General features: G+C 39.0%; 1 protein-coding gene across 3 annotated transcripts in view; it reads left to right on the top strand.

Annotated features, from left to right (window-relative positions):
• Positions 1-25712, top strand: part of ASAP2 (ArfGAP with SH3 domain, ankyrin repeat and PH domain 2) — an 82929-nt gene that overhangs the window by 34033 nt on the left and 23184 nt on the right. For 2 of the 3 annotated variants that reach the window (XM_026037043.1, XM_026037042.1), the window contains exons 4-11: positions 817-891; positions 2489-2538; positions 11465-11594; positions 13770-13855; positions 15106-15181; positions 15664-15750; positions 21277-21380; positions 21495-21564. In XM_026037043.1, coding sequence (XP_025892828.1) covers positions 817-891; positions 2489-2538; positions 11465-11594; positions 13770-13855; positions 15106-15181; positions 15664-15750; positions 21277-21380; positions 21495-21564 — 678 coding nt within the window. Of the gene's footprint in view, positions 1-816; positions 892-2488; positions 2539-11464; positions 11595-13769; positions 13856-15105; positions 15182-15663; positions 15751-17351; positions 17361-21276; positions 21381-21494; positions 21565-25712 lie in introns of all 3 variants that reach the window. The other variant, XM_026037040.1, reaches the window with a different exon arrangement.

Raw genomic sequence — 25712 nt, 5'->3', positions numbered from 1 at the left:
TGTCCTTCTTAGACACCTTCCTTATCAAAATATTATGGTACCGATAGTCTAGGACTATGATTATTTTACTCTTCTTTTCTTTTGAATGAAGCTTGCTTTCCTCTGGGATTGCTTGCCAACTCTTAAATTCCAGGATGTCATAAAATGCTTATGGAAAGATAAATGAAAACAGATATATTTCTCTCTAATATGTGCAAAATATCCAAATAGTTTTGCCACTATCAGTTTTTCAATAGCCAGAGATCTTCCTCTTTGGGGTGGCCTGTATTATATTCAATTAGTATCCCCAATGATTGTTAATAGAGCTGCTAACAGAGCAAGATGCTCTGTAGTGTGAGAACAACAGACAGGTTTTATCAAATAGGTTTGAAAAGACAGGAAAATAAACAAGATTAAAATATGTTAATGGCACGTAAATATATAAATACAGACAAATGGTATCATTGTTTTCGTATAATTTAAACAGAGTGAAATCAGGACATGTAAAAATTAACAGCCTGATTTTGCAGTCACGGCTGGACGAGATAGCATCAATAATTCTGCTGGTTTCCTGCTGGTATGGCTTAAAATGTTTCCTGAGTAAGTGTAATTAGTTCACATTACCTCTGCCTTTGATTACAGTCTCCACTGAGAAATATATTCATAAAGCACTATTTGGAAAGTAATATGCAATAGTTCTTCTGAAACTTTCTGAAATCTGTCGCTTGTGACTGCCTGATCATTCTTCATTAAAATGTATTCATATTTTAATAGTTCTATAATATAAAACAATTTCTTTTATTATGAATTTAACATGTTGATGTATTTTTGTCACAGATTCAAAATATGAACAACATAATCACTTTTCCATTGGACAGCTTGCTGAAAGGAGATCTGAAAGGAGTAAAAGGGGTATGATTATCTCCTTATTTTTTATATAAAGTTATTGATGGTGCTGTAAATGTGTTTAGCTAATGTATTAATTTTATTTGAGGGGAAGTATTGTATAGTAAAGTAATAAATTAGCTTGAGGAACAGGAGAGTTCTGTATGTGTATGTACTGAGTTGCCCCTTCTCTTAGTGGTTTTAAATACAGGATACTTTTGGCTATGTATACAAAACAACATTTGGAAGGTTAAAAAGTAATGCTGAGGTGTAAAACATTCAAAGAAAGAGGTTTAAGTATTGATAATTTTACAAATATTTACTATTTAAGGGGATTACTGCTTCATTTTATTTAAAAATTATTATTATTATTATTATTATTATATTTTGTTATATAGCGTTCTAAACTTAAGGGAAACTTTACAGGTTGTTAGGAAGGCTGAGTAAGTAAGTATAGGAATTTTCTTCACAATGCTGAAATGTGTGTGGGCCCTGAGGATATTTCCTGTTCCAAATAATAACGACATAGAACAAAGATGATAATATGTTTATAATAAATTTCGAAGCCTATAGCTAACAAACAGCCCTGCCGACTTGCGCTTTACTTAGTATGGAACAAACAGGAAACAACTGGCAGCTATTGTTCTGGGAGACCGAAGGAAGAAGAAATGCAGACTAACAAACTAAAATGAACTAAAAATAAATGGTCTGAATAAGTTCCTGGAAAATGAAGAGCTTATTAGCAAGATAGGCCTGGCCACTCTTCATCATCCTGTTGCCCACCACATTTCACTCCTCCTGGTCTTTTTTTCTATGGCAAAATCAATGCACTCGTTACAATACAATGCTGCCCTGTGTGGTTCCTGCCTAGAACAGATGATAATTGAGTGCTGCTTTATTCAGTTTAGTTGTTGCTGGATGAGCCAGCTGATGTGTGGGAATCAGTTCCTGAGACCTTGTTGCAAAGTTTTTCTACTTCTGCCAGTTAACGAGATCTCTTGTAGTTGCTCTCTTCAACTTCAGCAAAACTTCAACTGCTGCACAAGCCTCAGTGAAATAATTTCAGCACTTGTTTAAATTGTTTTATCTATTTTTCTTTCTTCAGAAAGCAAAGCTAAAAGAATTTGGCACATAACTTGGAGAATTCTGGATAAGTCGTTTAGATACAAGGATTAGTGCAGTTCCCTTTAAGCCTGTAAGATAAGCAGTAGCTGATTCCTTTTGGTAAATGACTGATTCCTTTAACTACAGTGGGATGGACCAAGTCCTTACCCAAGGTTATACCAGAGCCTCAGGACCGAGGTTTTTCAGAGCTGGAATGCAGAGAAAACAGGTGATTTTATTAACTGCACAGTGTACACTTGGTGTGAATACATGGTTACACCGTGTGACACACAGCACTGTGTCAGGATCTGTGTAATCCTAGAAGTGCTTTTTAAAATACGAGTTTATTGCATCTCTCTGTAAGATTGCTTTTTCTGTGGGCAAGATTGCTTTTACATAGTTGTTGGGTGAGCTGTTCAAGTTCTTTGTTTTGTCAGGTAGTGCAAATGGCCAAGGTGCACCTTAGTCCTTAGAGCTCCTGTTCTTCTCAGTAACTAATTTTTTTTGTCTGTCCTGACAGGACCTGAAAAAACCCTTTGATAAAGCTTGGAAGGACTACGAAACAAAAGTGTATGTATCTTTTTAATAGTTATTTCAAAAGAAAGTGTAATTTGAAATCTAGAGATGGTCATTATTTAATATTAAGGGAGTTTCTGCCTGAGATGAAGAGTTGCTTTTTATTTTATATTTCTTTATTTATTTTAAAATCAGAGCTGTGTAAAATACAAGTGGGTACACATATTTGTTTCAAATTTTGTACTCCATAATGTATAACTTCCTTCACAAGTACCCGGCCATTTTTGTGCCATGGCAATGATGGTTGGTATATCTGGTAGAGCAGTTTGGTTAATAAAGGTCCAAGTAATGAGCAGGATCTCCTTATTCTTCCATTTCAGTTGAGGAAGTTGTGCCCTAATTGGAAATAAATATTTTCCTTTTTTAAAAGCTTCTGTGTTGCTACCCTGGAGTGTCGGTGTCTTTCTAGAGACCAAGCTTTGTGAAAATGCCCTGACTTCTCTGGCTTCCTCTACTTTTGGGGGACAGTGATGGATAACTGAAGCTCTCTGCTCTTTGTCTTAGTCCTTAGCTACCAAACGTGCAGCAACATGGAATGTTCTTCATGTCCTTTGCACTTCTTTTTGTTGTTGTTTTTTCTTACTTCTTCATGGACTATTTCATTGTAATTAGCTAGTTTAATACACAAAGGCAAGCTCCTTCAGTCAGAAGAGCACAGAAGAAATTATATACGTTATGCCTCAGCGTTTTCAAGAGCCTTAACAAACACTTACCAGGAGAATGCAAGTCAAGATTTAGTTTCAGGTTTGCTAGCCTAGAGCACTTGTAGTAACTCAATAAAGCTCTGCTTCTAGTGCAGTTTTATGAGACTGTACTGAGGCTTTTGCACGTAGCAGTGTGGTGGTAAAGCCATTTGGAGTGAGTTTGTTCAGGGATATGGTCCCCAGTAAGACATGTAGCTCCAAATCAGTTCATCACCAAAAGCCTTTGTGAAACACACTTAATAGTTTGCCTCTTGCAAACTATTCTACATTTCTGCAATTTTTGCCAAGGTTGGATGCTCTCAGATGATGTATTTTGTACTAAAAGTGGGTGGATACCTATATAATTCTTGTCAACTATGTCTCATGTTGTGTATCCGATCCAGTTTATTCTAAGATACTTGTGTGAACATGCCTGTTAAAAAGAAAGCCCTAAAATTAGTTAACCCAAGAAATACACCTGTGCACTAAATCACTTGAAGACCTATGAGGTACCAAAATGAGCTGTGCTTATCCTAGGTGCCAGACTTCTCTGACTTACTTGATTCATCTAGTTGGATATAAAACTGTGCAGATTAAAACTAATCAGGTGCATCAAAACACTCAGTGGCCTCTGAAGTAGAATTTAATTAGCAGCTTTCATTCTTTATTCCTATATTAGGAGGATTGTGACAATCAGTTAAGTTTTGTGTTGAGTATGTGGCATCTTTCATCTTCTGAGATCTCCACATATCAGACCGTTCCTGATGAATCACGTCCAGAAGAATGACATGATACGACACCCTGTTTAGCATAAATAACTTACAGTTCCCCAGCTAACTAGACAGCCTAAGAATCTAGAACGATATTTATTTTTTCTTTTTTTTTTAATTAGTAGCACAAAGGCCTAATGATTGTCTGCAGTGTTTAATGTTCTTTATGTCTGCAGTGTTTCATGTTATTAATGCCAGTGAACAGCCCCATTTGGTGTCAGGCCAGGTATCACCTGTTGAAGTAATGAGGGATTCTAAGTCTTGCTGATGCCAGTAGTTATTCTCTGAGGACAAGTCATAAAGAACAGGACTGTAATTTAGTACTGTTGTCTACCTGTGCTGGATTACTATATGTGGAAGCCTGTTTGCTTATATATAATGCATTGCATAGTGATATTCCAAAATGCTTATGTGGAAGATTTAAAATAAATACATTTGCAGGACTCTTCTGGGACATAAACCAACAACAGTCCTTTTCAGCTGTTTCAGAGACAGATACTCCCAAAATACTTATTTTTTTAAATTTAACCTAAACATATGAGAAATAAAAATGCTAAAAGAAACGTATTTGAATCTGTTTATTTTGGGATCCTCACCTGAGCTTAAGAGCAGTATACAATTGGAAGAGTTGTTGTATACATTCAGCCCATGAAAACATGTGTGATTTTGCTTCTCTTCTCTCTGTGGGACTGAATCCAGTGCTGGTTATATTAAGTCATGCATTTTTTTCTCCTTTCAAGCAATACTCTTTTAAAAACCTGCTTTCTGACTTAGTTTTCAAATAGGACAGGTTGCTTTTTGCGTTGTAAGGAGATACTGTTTTCCATGTTACCTCTCTCGTCTCTATAGGTTGTTGATGAATGAATGAAGCACATCTCCTTGACAGTGCTTACTTGTAAACCACTTATTTCTCAGATTACTCAGCGTGTAAAAAGTAAAAGCAACAGAAATTCACCAGGAAATTCCTTCCTTTCTGTAATATTTCCAGGGAGTGGCCTGGGATACTTGGTGTGCTCTAGTCTTTTCAAGCAGATAGATGAAAGCCCCACATCAGTATTCTAGAGTTTAAAGCTCTTCGTCTAGCCTGTTAGACTCCTTCACTTTGATCAAGACCAAAGGATCATCTGCTTGAGGCTTGGTGTAAGCAGAATACCAGGTACAGGCAAATTATTTGATACAAAGGGCTTTCTCCTCTCCACGCCCCTCCTTCCCCTCAAAAAAAAAAAAAAAAAAGATAGAAATTACTTATTGTGGTTTAAATCTGACAGTTAGGACATGTTCTTTTTCAATGCAATCTACAAAGACAAGACCAGTATTTTCTTGTGGCTCTTCAGCCTTCCTTGCTTGGTGATCCCATTGCCTTTTTCACTGTGTTACCGTAGGTAACTGCGTGCTCACACTGTATGCATACCCAGGTAGGTGTGCTTAGTTATCTGTCTTTTCCAGTGATAATATGTGAATATTTGTCTTTTTCTCCTCCTCTTACTCTTTTCTTTTTCGCTGGGTTAATTAACAGCTCAAATCTTCCAGTCTGCTCTTTGTTAGCGTGCATGTTTGCTCAAACCATACCTGTTGATTGCATTTCTTAGTCATCTGTGCCACTAAGCACCAAATACCAAAGGAGTATTTTTATAGTCTCTGGAGGAGTGTATGCTCTGGAATAAATACAGCCTATTTCCCTGAATATCTCATCTCAATTTGGTTATGGTCTATCAGGTTTTAATACATCCAAATGACTTGTCTGAAAAGAAATTCAGTTAATTCTAAGATGGCATTTGTTTTGCCCTTCTCCCAGAGCAATTTCTGAGCTGCTTTGAACTCTGTCTGTAATGAACTGTGTTTTAAATATGTGCATCTCCAATGTTACTTGTTATAGTAAAGTTAAGATCCAATCTTAGACTCTTGGACCACCATCCATAGCTGCCAGTTGTTCTGGCAACTTTTTCTTGCTGCGGATATGTAACTCCTTAGGTTATTTTCCTCAAAACACAGTGTTAGTCACCAGTATCCTATAAATGGGTGTTTACGTCCTGTAAATCTGCAGAGGGTTCTTACAGGAGAGGCCTGTTCACAGTTCCTTGTTCTTCCAGAGTGCTGGTGTACAGGGCTGTGCCTCAGCCTTCCAGCGGCACTTATTTGCGTCACATCACCTGAAGTAACTAAACAAAGTTGGGTGATTTTTCTTTCTAACTTGCAACTGTTCTGAAAGCAGCTCCACGAGAGGGACCTGGGAGTCCTGGTTGACACCAAGTTAACCATGAGGCAGCAGTGCCCTTGTGGCCAAGAAGGCCAATGGGATCCTGGCTGCATCAGGAGGAGTGTTGCCAGCAGGTCAAGGGAGGGGATCCTGCCCCTCTGCTCAGCTCTGGTGAGGCCGCACCTGGAGTATGGGGGCAGTTCTGGGCTCCCCAGTATAAGAGGGATGTGGAGCTTCTAGAGAGGGTCCAGCGTAGAGCGACAAAGATGATTAAGGGAATGGAGCATCTCCCGTATAATGAGAGACTGAGTGAGTTGAGCCTGTTTTCCATGGAGAAGAGAAGATTGAGGGGAGATCTTATCAACATGTACAAATACCTGAGGTGGAGAATGTAGGAAGGAGTGGGCCAAATTCTTCTCAGTAGTGGCTGGTGATAGGACAAGGGGCAGTGGATATAAGGTAAAACACAGGAAGTTCCATCTGCATGTGAGGAAGAACTTCATGACCATGAGGGTGCCAGAGCCCTGGAACAGGCTGCCCAGGGAGGCTGTGGAGTCTCCTTCTCTGGAGATCTTCCAAACCCTCCTGGATGCCGCCCTGTGCCCCGTGCTCTGGGTGTCCCTGCTGGAGCAGGGGGTTGGACTGGATGATCTCTAGGGGTCCCTTCCAACGTCACATAGTCTGATTCTGTGTGAGGCGGTCGCTCTTTCCCCCTAATGGCCAACGTGCCCTGAGAGCCTGTGGGGAAGGAGCGCGCGGGTCCCCAGAACTGCTCTTTAACAAGGCAGTGAGGCAGATTTCACCCACATCTTCAGCTTGAGCAGTTCTGTTGTTGTAAATTTGGGGTAACGATACTCTATCAGTTTTGCATGGGGAAGAATAGTATAAACTTACTCAATTGGGTTATTTATTTAATATCTCTGTAGGTAGCATCAGTATTCCAGGCCCAAACCTATCTTTCCTGAAAAGAAAAAAAAAATGTTTATTTTTTGGTTCAAGATACCTTTTATTTTTAGGCCTGTGAATTTATGTAATCTCCATGTGTCCTGTGCTAGTACATGTTATGCTTAGTGAAGACTAAATACTTTCTGAAAATTGACAGGATGATTTTCTCTCCTCCTTTGCCACTCCTTGTGAGGTGAAGCCTGTTGCGCCCACTTGAGTGGGAGAATGAGTTGTTTGAGTTAGTTTATGGGTTTACAAGACCAGGAAGGACGTGGAGGTGCTTTATACCACTGTGCAGAAAAACAGCTGCTCATAGTGTGGCTTTAGTGACTCATTTCTGAACCACTGGACCAAAGTGGGAAAATGCTCAAATTCTTCGTACACTCTTCTGTAAAGATACCAATGTAGGTATGAGATTAAACAATGATGCTCCTAATTTGGTAAAATCATTTTGAAGTCCATATTTAAAGATTATATCTGAAAATTTCTGCAGGTTTTTCTCAAACTGCTTTCTCGGAGCTCTAACCTTTACCAGTAGGCCATTGGATAATTGTGCCATATTTCTTTTTAGAGCACATACAACGACAGTAATCGGAGGTCAAATTAACTTGAAAATAGTGACATAAAAGGAAAATGGCAAATAATGTAGCTTAATATGCTCCTTTAATTGTATGATTTCATACTAAATATTTTCAGTTTGAAAGAGATTGGCGATGATTTAAATGAAGGGAAAAAAAGCTTTGAATGAATCTGGTGATGTTGGGAATGAAATACTGGAAAAACTTGGGCAATTTTGCAATTTTTCCTTTGTCTTCATTCTTCTCCCCTCTCCAAGTGCATGATGAGTGAAAGGTGAAGATGCTTTCTCTCTACAGCCCTTGTATGACAGGAGGGAAAGAGGGAGAGGGGAGTGATCTACTGTCAGTCCTGACAGATAGAAAATGAAGGGTCATAAGCTCTTTCACTGGAAGATTAGTCTGTCAAAGCTGCTTTTGGAGAGTGGAAAAAGAAGACTGGATGAAACTTGAAATGAAAATGTGTAATACTGGTTTATCAAACAAAATAGCCCATGGAAGCGCTCTTTTTTTTTTTTCCCCCCATCTTCCCTGCTTTTAATCTATGCCTTCCTGGCCCTAATGCCAGTCTGCATAACTTGTCACATAGGTATCCTGACTAACCTGGCTTACTGCTTTGAAATATAAATTAAAATCTACATTGAAAGTTAGGAAGGACCTGTTGCATCTCAAATTGGAGCTGTAAAATACTGATATAGAGAAAACAGAGTGGACAAGGCCGTTTTATATCTAACCTACTTTTTGTTATCCTTCTTCATTCTGTATTTCAACTTTCCTTATCACATGCATCTGAACTCACTGTACATTAGTCATGTGCAGCTGCATTGTGAATGGATTGAAGGGTGCCTAGATTTTAATCTGTTGGCAACATCTATATCTGTAGCGTGTGCTGCGTGAGCTTCAGAACCAGCAGCTTTATTGAGCGTGTTCTTCCTTGCTTTACTTCGTTTTTTCTTGCTTTTAAAAAAAAAAAAAAAAAAAGGATTTTTCTTCTCTTATTTTATGATTAATTTTGTTAAATTCCTCAGCCTGGAAAACCTGAATCCCCCCCATTATTTAGAAATCCCACAGTGGCTCATCTCAGAGTTCGCTTCCCCAGAAGGTTTTGCTCAGTGTCGCAGTGGAAATTCCCTCTGCCTCTTGGCACTTGGTGCTGCTGATCCTGACTCGACCCTTTCGATTTGATAGGAAACATGAGCACATTTTGGCACTCCAAAGCTTTCCAGGGAACGCTGCTTCACATGGACTCTTTGCTTCCCTAGAAACCCAGGGCTTTATAGTCCTGATAAGACAGGAGGCAGCACGTTGTAGTGAAACAAAAGAATAAATTGTGCATTGCAAAGGTGATGGCATATTTAGAGACAAGAAGTATAAAAGTAAGAAAATGCAAGCTTGAAATAGGGCAACACCCACCTCTGGCCCTTGTCACTGAGATTTCCCTTTTAAAGCATTTCTGAAGCTGAGGAAGCCACAGAACCAATTGCAAAACACTCTGCTTCCAAACGGCTGCCTCTTAGGCACTGCCTTTTAGGCACTGCCTCTGAGTTTATTTCCAGATCCAGCTTCCCATTTACGCAGTAAATTTTCCAGCTGCTGCAAAATGCAAATGAAGCCCCAGCAAATTGCTGCGAGGATGTTGTGTTTCTGTAATTATTGGGTGCATGTCAATGTGCTGTGTTTCTTTTTTTTTTTTTTTTTTTAAGTGCCTGACACCTGGGAGAATGTAAGTTCCCTGTGATGAGCGGAAAGGCTGCTTCCACCCAATTTTTTTTTTTTCTTTAAAAATGTTTCAGTATCTGGAAACAACGTCTGTTTAATACTGTATTTATCATTCTGTATCAGATATTGTCCTATTTGGCTGATGATGTTGGTTATCTTTTGGTTTAAGCAGCATTTAGAGACACCTAAGGACAAGGTAATAAGCTCTTTTAATTTTGGAGGTGGTTATGTCATGCTACTTTGAAGTATTGTTTTATGTAAACAATAAAAATATTAGTAGTTGGTAACTATTAGCCTTGAACCACATTACGTGAATTCCGTGGCTTCATGGGCTCTTGTTCGATTAGCATGGAAACTTAAACCATCGTGGATCTTTGCTGTGAGGTTTTTGGAGCTATTATCACATACATTCTCTCGAAAGAGAGCTGCATATTTGCTGTTCTTTGTGAACCTTTTTATATTGGTATAGCTTGGTTCCCAGCTGATGCCTGGTTAATTCTTTCATTGGGACTCTGACCTCTGGGGCTACAAAATGGCCTGGGTGGCTCTGAGAGGAGGTGGATGCAGAGGCTTTGGGATTTTCTTCTGTGGAAACACTGTGAGCCTTCTGGAAGATGTTTTTCCTTCAGGTGAATGAGAGTTTTCTGAATATGCATTTCCAAGGAGAGAAGCTTGCTTAGAAAGGTTATTTCCCACAGGACTTGATGGCCTGAGGTTGTGTCTGGTTCCCTCTGGCTGTGGGCATACCACAAGGATTTGGCTCTGGTGTTTTGGCCAGGAATGAGGGCAAGAGGGAAGACTCTGCTTTCAAACTGCTGTGACAACAGGGAGGGGACAAGTGGGGTTAATTCTAGTTTTCCCTTTGCTGCTCGAGGTGCAAGAACAGACATCTCCTCCTCGAGGGAATCATACAGAAGATCCTGTTGGCTGGAAGTGCTCCGAATGTGCAAGACGTTTTCCCACGCGCTCTTAGGGGAAAGTTAGTATCAGGTTAAGAGGGCACTTGAGCTGCATCACCTCGTCAGAGAGGTAGCCAAGAGGCACTTGACTGCCCGTGAGGAGGTACAGCCCAGTGTCTTCTGTGCTCCCTTGGCTCTGCTTCCTGTAATCCATCCTAATGCTTCCTCTTGTTCCAGAGCAGTATCCCATTTCCTTCAGAAGTTCTTGTAGCAACTTTTTCCTTCTAGGATATACAGATGACAAATTAGAAATCTTTCTCCATAAAGTAAACACTCAGAGACACCCTCATTTATGTTCTTTTGTTAGTATCTTATTTCATATTAGGCTTGTTACTTGCTTAATATAATCACACTACTCCCTTCCACACTAACAGGAAAAATACCCCAGACAAATGCATGGCAGTGTGCAGGGGAGATACGCTGCATGGTAGGCTTTGGTTATTCATTTATATTCTGCAGGAGAACCTGTTTCATTCAGAGCTCTTGGAAAACGGTCCTGGAAACTTTGAGGGAATGAGGACAGCTGGTGTAGCTGCCTTTGAAGTCTGCCCCGCAGCCGGCCGGCCAGCATTCCCAGTGCCAACTGGCTCGGCACACAAGCAGAGATGGCAACTGGGATGCTGGCTTAGGAAACCTCTGTATATATAGAAGATGACTTGCTGACAGGCAAGACTTAATAAATCTAGTGACATAATTGCACTTTGTTAGCCAGTGTTTGGTCAGGTGGGGTAATGTGTTAACTTTAATAAGAAAGATAGTGGGTGGATTGTTTTGTTTCTGCATTTGTTTTTCTTCGGCACAAGAACTTAGTGTCTTCCTCCCATTTAGTCCCTTCGCTTAGAGTATCTGTCAGGAAATTATTTTAACAGATGATTGAGTTGGATTTCTGCTACTGTGTGTCATTGCACATTTCTAGTCATCTTCAAATTTCAAGTGAAATAGCATCTGGAAGCAAGTCATACACAAGGCTGCCGGAGTTGGGCTCTACATCTGTCAGCAGACTTGATGAATAATCAGATTTGCTGAGAGGCTTTGGATTTCTCACTTCATTGACTGGTTCTTTGCCTTACAGGACAAAAATAGAGAAGGAGAAAAAAGAGCATGCTAAGCTGCATGGGATGATCCGTACAGAAATAAGTGGAGCTGAAATTGCAGAAGAGATGGAAAAAGAAAGACGTTTTTTCCAGTTACAGATGTGTGAGGTAAGATTCAACATGACGCTCATATTGTCCTACTGAAATTTCCTAAGGAAATTTTTGAAAAGCAAAAATTTATAGTGTTAAGGAAAGTACAGAGGTATTAGTGGACCCAAATTGTTAACATACAATTTTCTGTGCTAATGTCCTGATCTTTTCTAATTTCTTTTAGAAAATAATTTTAGATTAAACAATGGAATACTCAGTTAAACACTCATAGGTGGTAATAAAGGAGCCTTTGCAGTACTGCTTCAGTGTAAGTTATTTTAAACTCTGAATCATTCTCTTCATTGTTCTCCACACTCCGAGCTGCTGCAGCATTACGGCAAGAAAAGCCTCAATCTAGTAAACTGTTGGGCTCCTGTTGGGGAAAAAAATGCTAAAGATGGCATCTGGGTATCTTCAAGATGTTTCAGAATGCTGCCAGGTCAAAATGCTGGTGATTTTTGCAGTATTTTACATCTGATGATCTTCTTTTTGTTTGTTTTTTGTTTGGATTCTAAGGCATATCAGACTCCTGTTGGATTTCCAAATTGGGGATCCAAATGGCTGTGCTCATTCTTTCTATCCTTTGGCAGAAAAATACACCAGGGGTGTTTTCTTTTGTTTTCAATATGATAAGTGGGGCTTATCAATATGCCAACATAGCTTAACAACAGGTGCCCTGACTGTCAGCTTTAGTAACTGCAGGTGCTGATATTTAGTCAATTCGTACTTGTCGATGGAGCCAGCCTAAGATATTCCAAACGGATGAGGAGATCTGTGTTCCTAGTGTGTTTAGGGATGTTGCCAAATAATTGCCCATCTGTATCCTTCCTAAGAAGTCACCAGAAACACATGCTTCTCTCTTCCTTTGCCACAGTGAAGCACTGCGCTTTAGTTGGTTGCAACAATGATGTGATCCTGGGTGAAATCTGTAAAAAATGATGCAATTACCTTTATGTAGAATAGCTAAAGAATCACTGTATTTTTTGGAGGGGACAGAGGGAGAAAATTACACTTGGGTACCTCTTGAGTAGTCATAAAAGGAGTTTTTGTTTTATTTTTTGTTCTTAAAGCAGAGGTGAAGTATATTGAAGATCTATGATAAATGTAGGATAGTTCTCTATAAAGTGAGTTTAATACCACATGCCTTGAGCTCCCTTTTTAATTTAACAGAAATTGGAGAGATGATTCTTCCAACCAAATGTTTTCCAGTGCAGACATCTACCATTGTGCTGGCTACTCATTACTTTACCTGAACCAGCACAAAAAGCTGCAGCATTGAAAATTAGCCCTTGGATACTGCTCTATTTTAGTGATTTTTAAAAAGCAAAGATGAAATATTTATCCCAACTGGAGAAGGGGAAAGCAGATGCATTGGAGCATTGTTAAGAAGGCATTTACCCCCTTGCCTGTCGGTCGGTTATCTAAGCAGGGATTAAACATTCTCCTCATTTAAAGGATAGTTACGGACTCCTGTTAATATTTGGCTAAACATATTTTGGTTTAGGTGGCTGCCGTCTTCTGTGCTAAGCCATGCGGGGAGGAGCAGTCACTTGCTGTGGAATTCATCTGTGCCTGATGCTAAGGGACACTCATTGGTCTTATTTTTAAGCTCCATAGGAGGATTTTTTCAAAAGTGCTTTTCCTAAGGTTAATTATTAGCCATGATCATTAACATCTATAAGAAATTGATAGAGAAAATGATAAAATCAGAAGTCATTTTTTTAAAAAAAATCTATTAGAAATTATTAAAATGATCTGTAACTTTTTCTCTTTCCTTTTCTTTGAATAAATTACTTTCTACCTTAGTGACATCTGTCAGGTTATGGACTTAAGCACTGGTGAGATAGGTTTGTAGATCAGCTGCTAAATTTCCAAGTTGGTTCCTAAATTCATTGCCTAAACCCTTTTAAGCTTCATGTAACATAGTCTTCTGCTAGGTTCATGAAAAAGGCAGGAGTAATTTGAATTAATCAGAGCAAAGTATCCCCATAGGGTATCAGAAAGCATCAATGACAACAGTTGCTTTTGAGTGACTGAGTTGTGCTTGAAGCCACAGTTTGACACGTTCTCTTGTAGGGCCGCTCAATCTGCAGCTCATAAAGCTTCTTAAATACAGTTGAAAATAACATTTTATAAAGTGCCGTAGCAGTAATTGTAATCTTCAATTTCTTTTGTGAATTTCTCTTTTAACAGTACCTGCTGAAAGTCAATGAAATCAAGATTAAAAAAGGAGTGGACTTGCTTCAGAACTTGATCAAGTATTTTCATGCACAGTGCAAGTATGTTCCAGCTTTACGCTTATACAATAGTTGTAGCAGTGTCTTATTTTCAGCTTTTGACACCATGATAACACCTTATTTCCTTTTCAAAATACAAGGTTCAGCTGTTCTCATTAGCTTCTTTGACTACTTGCTTTGGTGCACGAGATCAGCCACTGCTTTGCGTACTGGATTCTGAAACTTAGGAGTTCTTATCATATAACTGTCCTTATCATATAACTGTCTGTGCCAGGGAAGTGCCACAGAATCATCTGACACATTCCAGCTGTTCTTCAAATAGAGAAAGACTTACTGGTCTTTCTGGCCTTTCCATAGGACTGATGGACTTATTTTACTGTAGTCTTGCAGCTCAGTTTTATAACTATCAAGTAGAAGTTAAAAGCTAAAAAGAGTCACTATCAGCCTGTTTATATTAGTATGTTTTTATCTTAAGAAAACAGCCTGAATCTGTATGAGTTTCTTTCCCTATATTACTCCCTTGCTGTAAAATCCATCTCAGTTGTAGTTTGTCATTCATCTTGTCTTTTAATTTAATAGAATTTTCACAACATGAGTGTTGTCTTGTGTTGTCTCTTTCCTAGGCTGAAAATACATAAATTGCAAATAGTGCAGCAGACTGTTTTTTTGCCTAATGTAGTTGTGGTTTCTTTAAAACTTATTCCAAAAAAAAAAAAAAAGTGTATTTTTTTTAAGAGCTGAAACAGTCATTGTAAAAAATAACTCCTCCAAAACACAAATACATCCAATTTATTGACCATAAGCATATTGAGACTGCATATAGTCCAGAAGTAAGAAGTAATACTGGAAACAGAATTCCTTTTGTGAGAAGCTTCCATTAGACATGATATTATTGTGCTCCAAAAGTCTCTATGATTTTATATATAGTGGAAATTAAATTTGCTTGTTCTGAGCCTTCAGAAGCTACATTTCTAAAAAAAAGCTTCAAAAAGCTGTGAAAAAGAATTCATGTATGAGATGAGAATGAAGAAAACCTGTGGCAATTGATTGCAGTAGTTCCAAACCTTGGGGATTTTGTATATTAGAATGAGCTAAGAGGGAAATATGGAAGTGGATTGATCTTAAAATAAATACCTGAAAAAAAAAAGTCTATTCTAAGGTCTTGGAAATTTTTAGCATGTCATACTACTATGTATATCTATCTTTTCAAACTTTTTTTTAGCTTTTTTTTTTTTTTTAACAGAAAATACACAACAAAGATAAGTAATGAGGTTTTTGTTTTTCTTTTAAAGTTTCTTTCAGGATGGATTAAAAGCAGTGGAAAGTCTCAAGCCTTCAATTGAGACGCTCTCGACAGATCTTTATACAGTGAGCAGTAATCTTTCAAATGTTTGATCTAAATTATTCTTTTACTGTATTTTACAATAAAACTGTAATTGTTCTGTTTCAGATTGAGTAGATTATAATATTTTACTTAAGTATTGTATCCAGAAATCTTAGTTGCAGTGAAAGATCCTGCTATTTAAAATTGTAGCAAAGCAGGTTTTTCTCTAAAAAGTTGTAACTGAAAAGCTTAGGTATAAAACCACATGGTTTCAAATGTAACAAAACTTGAATAACATAAAGTAGTATCAAAGGCAATGGTCTTAACCAGCAACATCCCAGCTGTTACCAAGTCTCTTGAAGATAACAAGGAAAGGAAACTGATTATAACTTAATTTTAATTTTCATATTTTCATTCTTGCTGAATATTTGTCAGAAAAGTGAACCCATTAAGTAATAAATTCTGAAGAACTGCGTTAAGAAGAATTAATACTTCATTTTTTAACTGGTATTTTTCTTCATTTAAGATAAAACAAGCACAAGATGAAGAAAGAAGACAACTCACGCAACTTAGAGATATTTTAAAATCAGCACTCCAGGTTGATCAGAAAGAGGTGAGCATATAAGGTGATTTAACTTTGGAATACCCATTTTGACAGCTTCCCATGCAATGTTACTTTTTGAAATAGAATTATTTTAACTTTCACTAGCCATATAAATCTCTTTCAGCTAATGTATTCATTTTTGTTTTGACATTCATATTGTGTTCTTCTGACAAAGATTTGAGGATTTTTTTAAGGAATCCTCACTAAAAATACGTGCAGGAATTACTGTGAAATAAGCTTGCTTTTCTAATATTGAACAGCACTAAAGCTGGTGGGCTGGCTATGAACTCACTGTAAGCAATGGGTTCTTTGTAGCTCAAAGTGAGAGTGGAAGAACTTGGACAAAATCCGAAAGATACAGTCAGTACAGAATGTACATCCTGAAAGCTGCTATATTGTCAAAATTATGTAAAATTAAAATAACTCCAAATCCCCAAACACTCAATCATCGTTGGCAAAAATGACAATGAAGTTTAATATTCTGCTGCAAGCCACCAGTTTTCAAAGGTATTGCAAGGGTTAGGTCAGTTCACAAGTCTGCCAAAATAGTATTTTTTAAGCTTCATCTATGACTGTCATTAGATTTAAAATTCACTGGAGAAATTATATTTTACAGGCTCTGATGTAGCAGCAAGCCTCTTGTTTATAACCAAACCCAAACCATCAAGTCTGTACTTGTTTCAAATGGTTTGTGCTTCATATAAACAAAAGCCAGCTTCCTTTGTGGGGCTGCTGGGACACGAGCAAGTGATAAATTAATCTTTCTGATGCTCTTTTCAAGAGGGATTACAATTAAGTGGTTTAGTTTAGAGAACTCAAACGTCTTTCTCCGTCTTTCTTCCAGTGTCCTTTGAGGGTTATGCCATTCCACCTAGCTCTAACAGATGGCTAGCTACACATTTAAACAGTCTTAAATGTCCCTAACTTGGAGGTGCTGCTGTTACCACGTGCCGTTTGGGGTGATAATCTTTGTGTGCAAAGTCTTCTACAGTTTGGAGGCAGCATTTTAGGTTCTGTGAGGCATAAAAAAAACTTTCAAATTTCAGCACTGTAGATTAAAAGACTAATGATCCTAATGGAAATGGGGACTACTTTGGCTTCACTCTTGGCTGCCTTCTCTTGCTAAAGAAGTCTGTTCTATTTATGGTGTGTTACCAGCTTCTTGGGCTACTCAGGTCTTTTTTGTTAAAGGCAGTAAAGGAAACTCTGAGTTTACCTGTTATTATCTGTGATATTGATATTACTGTATAGGAAAAATGTGAGCACACATCTGATTTTCAGAGACTGAAGAGAAAGGAATAATAAATACAATAACAAATTGATCGCTCATTTTTTTTACTGCAATTAAAAACACAAATGCAGTGTTTTATACTATATTCATTATATGTAAATTTTTAGATTTAGATATAAGCCTTTACTTGCAGAGCATGGGAAGTAATACAATTATTTTTGAAAATTTTAAAAACATCAATTAATCAGTGGGATGCCAAACAGCCCTGGTGTGATTTACTGTACAACCTACTCATAATAGTCTTGTTGTGCTGCAATTTCCTTTACTATAACTGATTTCTTTTTCCTTCCTGAAATGCATTTACATTTTGTGACCGAAGTCTAGGAGAGTAAGTGTTACTATATTTTAATGAAAATAGTTGGCATGATTTCCATTCAGATTTCAAGAAACTGGATTTTTCCTATGAGCTTTTTTCTGTTAGTATGAAAAAAGGGTCATTTCAGTTTTTTCTTCTGCTTTGTTCTCTGTCATGGGCCAGGAGGGGGTGGAAATTGTCAGCGTGTTTCTTGAGAAGGAAAATTATTGTAGGACAAAATGGTAATTGCCTCTTACCTCCTTGCTGGGAATGAAATCCAGTTGCTTGATTTGATTGGGCTAGTTGCTTGACCCTAAAGATGTATGTATTTTTAATTAAAATGGGCTTCCTGCCTTAAAAGCAGAATGCAGTTATTATTTCTGTTATGTTTAACAAAGCACATAAATATCCATAGTGACCTTTTGTTGTTGTTGTGACTGTGTACATTATTTCCCCCTGTACAGAACTTCCTCAGACCTGCTTTGTAGTGAAACATCTTTTTAAGTGATCATTGAAAAATGTTTTTGTGTCTGCTATGGTTGTTATTAATTTTTAAACTTTTTTTTTTGCCTCAGATTGTAGATCTCCTACAATTTTGGGGATCAACTTTAGAGTTATATTATCTCTATTTCTCTCTTGCGTCCTCTCTGTGGAAGGCTTAAGCACTAGCTTAAAGCAAGACAATAAGTTGGTGACTGCTTCCCAGCCAGTAGCAACAACTGTCTATGTCAGTGCACAGATCTGCAAAGTTAGGATTAAAGTTAGATTTCATCTAGTGCTCAGACTTGCATCTGCCTCCTCTGCAGCACTGGTGGAACCCATAGCCTGTGTAACTGCCCTGCCAGGAGCTTTGTCTGCTTGACAAAGCTCGTGGTAGCCAAGCAGGAGGAGAAGCCGCCTCAGGGGGCTCTGGCAGAGGCAGCTGCTGGAGGCTCCGCAGGGCTGTGGAGAGGTAAGATGTGCAGCTGGAAAATCCTTCTGGCAGGGAGGTAAAATGCGGGAGAAACTGGAGCTGCTGTGAAGCTGTGAGGGATTTCTGACACCTTTATGCTCAGGAGGGGTCAGGATGGGCTCAGCTCTCATACAGAGCAGCTGTGGAATTCACTGAAATTCGTTGTATATCGATTAAAGCTCCTTGTGTGGAAAGTTGGGTTGGATCACAGGTCACCTTTACAAAATAATTTGTTCCCAGTTGTTTTGTTGTTAGCAATGTTACTCAGCCCGATTTAGAAGTGAGTCTTTAGACGGCTTCCAAAGAAACGTGTTTGTGATCACTGAAGTGATTCACTTATAAACATGCTGCAATTAAATGACTCACCTTTTTGTGTATGTCTGTCTGCATTTCAAAGCTGATAAAGTGGACAAAGTTCAGTTTCTTAAGCTTGTGCACTTCAGTCTGTTTTAATCTCCTTAAGATTAAGATGTATTTTAAATGACAATCTTCTGCACTAAATACGTCCCATATCCTGCAGCAATCCATTTCCTCCCATAGGTAACGTACCTTGTTCCTGCTCCTCTGATGAGGTTATTGGATCTGACCCTGTTATCTGTGACTTGTCCTCCTGTTTGGAGAATATGCAAGCCAGAAATAAGGGAAGCCCCTTTGGGGGGCCTGCATATGGAAAAGGCATGCTGAGATTGCCCGGAAGGATGTTAATTGTAATGGAGATTTGTGGTATGGCATCATGTCTGTGAGGAGCGAGATCCAAATCATGAACTGGCTTTTCAAGGCAAATGAAAAAAAAAAAACATCCTCTGGAAGTGACATTGGGCAGCACTAATTTGCACAAAGCCTGAACCGGTGATTCAGAAGTGAAAACCTCCCCGTCCTGTCCCTAACTCCCTTCCATGAAATAGTATAAGACCTTTTAAAAATACTGCCTGGGGTAATGAATGTGTGGAAATACACGTCAGCCACAGCAGCTTCCTCTGTAGCCGGAGTGAAGCAGGAAGCCATGCACAGCAACCGAGCGTAAACAGCAGCTGAAGGAAGGTAACTGAAAAGCATCAGCAAAACCCCCACAAAAAGCAGCAGCAAAAACCTAAGTAAGGGGAATTCTCCTGTGGGCACGTAGTAGAGGTCATCTGAAATCTGTGCGTAATTGAGGATATGGAGAACAGAAGTTAATTTCCTGCCCGGGCTCTGATCTGTTGGGAATGAAGGTCTTTTACTGAAACAACCCGGAATAACGGGCGGCGAAGTATAAAGCTTTGGTAGGGCATAACTGGTGGTGTCAGAGCAGATTTTCTTCAGAAGCCGGTGAACATATGCAGGGATTCCTGATCGGTGATGAGAATTTGTTCTGCATGTTGCTCTGTTTTCATGCTTGGCAGCCAGGAGATACTAAAACAGTTCTGTATAACTGTGAAGATTGATAAACATGCTGGTTTAAATCCGGATGTTCTGTCAGAAATGGACTTTAAATGGTGGTTTGTGGTGTCCTGAGGGCCCAGAGGGAGGCCCACGTGGTGCAGCTCCTCAGATGACTCGCTGAGGGACGAGGGAGGGGTGCGAGGTGGTGCTGCCAGAGCAGGAGCCATCTTGGCAGCACCTGCCTTGAGCTCGCGTTGGGCCCCTGGGCACCTCTGAGCCCCAGGGTTGTCCTCGCAGTGAGCTGGACAACCTGCAGCAACCCCCACGCTGAGGGGGGCTGGATGTGGTGGCACTGCCCCTGTGCCACCACAGCGAGGTGTCCCTGACCTCGCATGAGCTGATGCCGCAGTTCAGCAGGACACCGACAGCCCAACGCGCTGCTGCTCCCTGTAAAACATCCCGGCTCTTTGGGAGCTCATGTTCCCCAGGGAAAAGCACAGTCCAAACGTGCTCTGGGTTTTCCCCTCCTTGTATCCAGAGTTACTGTCTACATGCGCTATGTATGAAGCTAATTTTAAATGGAGAGGAATGATCTTATGAATCATTATTTTGGAAGCACTGTATATTTTATCACTGTACAATCAGAAAATCCAAATGAGTTTATTTTGTCCTCAAGCTACTAGTGCTTGAGAGGTCCTATTTCTTTTTTTTCTTTTTTTTTTTTTTTTAATCAGAAGAGGATTTTTATCAACGTAGTTTCTAGTAGTTCTTAAGTTCAAGCTTGGATATTCTCAGGTATTCATTTAAATAGGCTTTTTTTTTTTTTTTTTTTTTTTTTTTTTTTTTTTTTTTTTTTTTTTTTTTTTTTTAATCTACTGTTTTCTGTCTTATATCTCTGCGGTATAATTTGGTGTAGCCAAAATAGTCAGTAGTTCCATTGGCAGTGAGAACAGTCTAGTTTAAAACTTGGTGCCTCTGGTCCCAGAATTAGACTTTGTTCAAGTCATTGGACCCAGGAAAAACTAACTTTGGTTTCACTTAACTGATTTTTCTTACGGAAATAATTTCTCTATTTTTCTGTTAATTCCTTTATACCTACTGAACTGTTTCCAGTAGGTTCATGTTGCTTTCCAAAAGCAATAATGACTCCGTTTCCACAAGGAAAACCACTTCTAATTAACTTTATTTATTTATTTATTTATTTATTTATTTATTTATTAGAATGGAAGGGTTGGAATTACAGATAATAATTACCTGTAGTATTTTTACACTACAGTGTTGGAATTACAGATAATAGTTACCTGTAGTATTTTTACACCACAGTGTTTGCATGAGTTGGAAAACACATTGCTCAGTTACCGTTCATGCTAAAACAACATATAAATGCCAGTAGTAAAGCTAAATAAAAGTGGAGGATTTTGATAAGTGTTCATGATGGCTGCTTCATAAATATTTTTTTGTGCCTTATGGAGGAAGAAATGAATTTCTGTTTCTAATCAAGGAGGAAAAATGTGCTTTTTTGGCTCTACAAATCAGTTATAAATCGAGAAGAAAAGCTCTGAAACTCATTAATAGGATAGGTAAGTTGGTAAAAACTGTGGCCTGCTTTACAGATTGCTGTTCTTTACATTTCAGGATTCTCAGATGCGTCAGAGTACTGCCTACAGTTTACATCAACCTCAGGGAAACAAGGAACATGGCACTGAACGGAGCGGCAGTCTGTACAAGAAAAGTGATGGGTAAGAACTGCTGGCTTGTACTGCAAAAAAAATGAGGTCCCAAAGAGCTGAAATCATGTAATATTAAATATATTAAAAATTGAGTCACGTTTTTTCTTTCTCCTTTTAAACCAGAATCAGAAAAGTGTGGCAGAAAAGGAAGTGCTCCGTTAAAAATGGTTTTCTTACAATTTCCCATGGTACCGTAAGTATTTGTTTACAGTATTTTATGTACATGGTTGCTAATACAAAAAGACAAACTATGCTGTTCTATATTTATAATTTGGAATTAGCTACGTTCCTGATGTAACATGTTGAATATGATGGATATATCTTTTTAAGGCAGTCTTTCAGAAATGTGTTAATACATAATAACTAAAAATACATTTTTTTTAAAAAAAAAGATGACTAATGGAAAAAAATGACTTCTTTAATGAGTTATGTTGTTTGGGAAAGCTCTTCAGATTTTACTAGGCTGGCTAAAAGTACAAATATTAACTTCCTCCTTGTGGAAGGATTTGGTAGGGAGTTCCTTTTCCAGATAGGTTCAAAGTTTTTAAATACAAAAGGCAGGCTGAAAGATGCTGAAACTTCCCTCTGCAAAATGTGCTGTTATGTGATAATCTGTTACAAGGACAGATTTTGGGGGGGAACAGCGAGGCAGGAATTAACTGTGAAAGCAGCTTCTATCAGAAACTAAAGAGAAGGGGAATTAGCCCCACAGGTATTCAGAACATACCAACATGTTCATGTTACTGTTTTGGCTTCCAGCTCGGGTATTTTTTCTTTCCCTTACTCCCTCTTTCTGATTTGCTTTCTTGAAAGCTTCTGAAGTCAGAAATCAGTTCAGTGCCACTGTTTCCTGTTCTGTGCCCTGATCCTGTTGTGAACTGTTCTGTTCTTCATCCTGTTGCGCTTGTTGCTACGACTGCGAGTTGACCCTGGCAGCAAAAATGAATCAATCTCCCATTTGTGCATCTAATCACAAGCTGTTGTCAACCAGGAGTTCGGGAGGAGGGACAAATCAGGCCTGCAAAATACAGTAGCTGCTGTGAACTTGGAGCTGTGGACCAGTTTATGCCTGATGCTTTGAATGTGCACGAGTGTGGCTTGGTCACAGCCCAATCCTCGGGCCTCCATGCTCTGTAAATGTCCTTGGCACTGGCCACGCTGCAGGAGTAGCAGCAGGAGTCTGGCTGGGGCAGCCCCAAGCTTGGCAGAGGCTGCAAAAGCCACTTGTGGAGCAGAATTTTAAAACTTTATGTGCAAGTACTCAGTGAGTTCTACCAGGATACTGCTCTTGCACTTGTTCTGCAAGCAGTCTGCCAGATGGTCTGACATTTTTAGAAGCAGCAAGTTCCCACTGAAGTCAATGGAATTTTAGAGGGAGATCAGTCGCTAGGATAGATGCTTATATATGGGTTTAGGTATATGAGTTTCACCAGTTTGGTCTTCTTCTTTTTATATTACAAAAATTAAAATCTTCTCACTTGAAAATAAACTTCTGAGAAGTAGTTCTTCTGCATTTTTTTGCATTTTTTCTTACCTTTCTCCCTGTGTTTTAGTTGCAGCTTTATGCAGTGTTTAGTGCTTACATTATTGACAGTACAATGAGTATTAATTTCCTAGGAATTATTATAAATTTCATAAGATTTTTTTGGCTTCTCTGAATGTCTTTGCAGATTTTTGAAGCAATATTATTTATTACTAGGTGTTCTTAGGGTTGTTATCTCTTGACCTCTAGCATGTGATGGATCATTCTCTGCTCCTGGAAACTCCAAAATGCCCCATCTCTCAGTAGTTCAGTACTCAGTTCTGTTTGCCTTTCCAAATAAAAAATCCTAAGTACCTTTCCTTTAATTCCTAAGTGTCTTTCCTTTTAAGTTGAATATTCTTCATAGATGTCTGTAGCCTTCAAGATTTTTGTAAGACTCTTTTTCAGATATTTTTCAGATTAATTCCTGGTTGGAATTGGGCCTCTGGGCACCAGACGGACAGCCTCCTCTGTCCGTCGCAGGTGCCGTACTCTGATGTAAGGTTGCCTGCCAAGTGCTCTCCTGATACTGATGGAGAAAGTAGTTTGTTTTCCGTCAGTCACTTAGCTGTAAAGCTGAATACATCTGCATGTATTGGCATATGCGCAGTTGCTACATTTTCAGATACCTAAAAGCTTCAAAGAAATTAGCATTCGTAACGCGCAAGATAGGAACTGACTGCAAACCAGACACTGCTCCTTTGGGTAGTTATTAGCACCTGGAAATTGTCTGACACCTGCCTGAATGCAGTTTAATGTACGTGGGTGAAAAAAGAAGTGATAGAAGCTGATTGAATCATGTTGATAGAAGCTCATAAGTGGTTTCCATGTCAAGAAATCATGAGTGAGAAACTTCTGTTTGAAACTTTTCTATTTCTTAGAGCTGAATCGTGTTTTAAAACCTTAAATAGAATGTGTAGGGTGTCTGCAAAAAGGAATATAATGACTATCGCTTCTGAGGGAACCGTGTTTTTTATTGTTGTTTTCTTCTTTACTTCTGGAAACTTTATACCACCGTCAGGATTAACAGCAAAATCTGAAGGCAAAAGAATAAGATAAAATCTTTTGATTCTTAGTAAATCACTGAAATATTTAGAAAAACTGAATGATATAATCAGCCAATCTGTGTGTTAAGTAAATGACCATATCTGCTCATGCCTCATGTGAAAATCAGTTTTATGGCATGAAACTCCTCAGTGTGATCTAAGAAGTTTAACTTTTCATCTCCTGTGGTTATTCTGTGTTGCCAGAACATTTAGGGTAATAGCAAGCTCCAATTTTCCAGGAAGGAACATGAGCTGATCTTGAGGCAGGAGGGCTGGCAGCACATTTCTTTCGCAGGACGTTGGTATGTTAGAGGAAATGCCCAAATATTCAGTAGCAATTTGAAGTTAATTATTTGATTAGAGCATCAGGAAGGAGAATGAAACCCGGAAATCTCAAACAAATAGTTTAGTGGCAGCTATTTGTTTCTTAGCATTTTTTCTTCCAGAGTCACTAATCCTGCCTAAATCCACATGCAGCCTAGCAAGCCTGAAGAATTCATTCATGTAATTTATTCTTTATTTGCATCTGTTCTGAGGCTAATAATTTCTGCCCTGAACAGCATCCACCGTGTGATGGAAATGCGATTTCCATCCTGTAACGGCACGTGTCTGGGGGATGGATATTGTTTGGCCGCAGGACTGCAAGGGGGATATGGGGCTATTACTCCAGACCTTTCTTAGAGGGTTGTAAAGTTGTTGAGTTGCATGGGCATGAACCGAAACATGAGCAGTTCCACCTCAACAGAAGGAAAATAATCTTTCGTATGAGGATAACAGACTGGTGCAGGCTGCCCAAAGAGGTTGTGGAGTCTCCTTCCTAGCACATATTCAAAAGTCACCTGGACACAGTGTCCTCTAGGTAGCCCTGCCTGAGCAGGGGCCTGGGCTAGAGGATCTTCAGAGGTCCCTTCCAACCTTACCCTGCTGTGATCCAGCTGATTCCAGCATCAGCAGATGGGCTTAGGGTGTGGGGTTGAGGTCTAGTGGCCATTTCCACCCATTCTCAGATCCTGACACAGAAGAGGTCTGCGTATATCCGTCCTTTGGATATCCTTTGGATATCTCTCCAAAACAGTTTGGTGGGTCCACTTACAGCTTCACATTTTATACATGCTTCTGTAACATTCACATATTACAGAAATCAGGTTAAATCCTGGAATACGCTTAAGTCATGGGGATTTTGTCTAGTTCCAGCAGGTGGATTCTTTTTTAAACAGCATTTACTTGATTTTTTTACTTTCTCATAGGACCTCTGAGAAAGGCATATGTTAATCTTCCAGAGGCTTACTTGCCAAATAGCATATGTTTTGATTTTTGTTTGCTTTATTTTGTGTGTTCATTTATAGGAAGCCTCTGGACAATTGTTTGGCAACAAACTTGTTAAAACCACCAAAAAAAAAAAAAAAGTGAAAACTTTATAGCTATGAGTTACTATCAGTATTTAGTTATAATCAAGCAAATGAGCTCAACGTGGCTTTTTCAAGCTGATTTCTTGCATACTTCTAGTTTCAAAGAGCTCTTGTTTGGATAGGCTAAAATAATGAAACCTGTATTCCTTTCTGCTACTGAAAGGCGCCGTGTGTGAGGCTTGGCAAGCTGTTTCCTGGGCAGAGAGCACAACGTGGCTGTCCATTAACCAACTGTCCTCCTCCTGCTGCCCAGCCCCTCCTGAAGCCCGTTGGGGTGACCATGCCCAGCCGCTTGTGCAGCCTGCCTCTTTCCAGGCCCTCACGATGGGCATCAGGGTGGCAGGTTTTGTTGCATGAAACATCA

This window comes from Nothoprocta perdicaria, unplaced genomic scaffold (assembly GCF_003342845.1).
Source record: "Nothoprocta perdicaria isolate Ctin4 unplaced genomic scaffold, notPer1 scaffold_19, whole genome shotgun sequence".
Taxonomy (NCBI): domain Eukaryota; kingdom Metazoa; phylum Chordata; class Aves; order Tinamiformes; family Tinamidae; genus Nothoprocta; species Nothoprocta perdicaria.
This window is presented reverse-complemented; position numbering and strand designations above follow the sequence as displayed.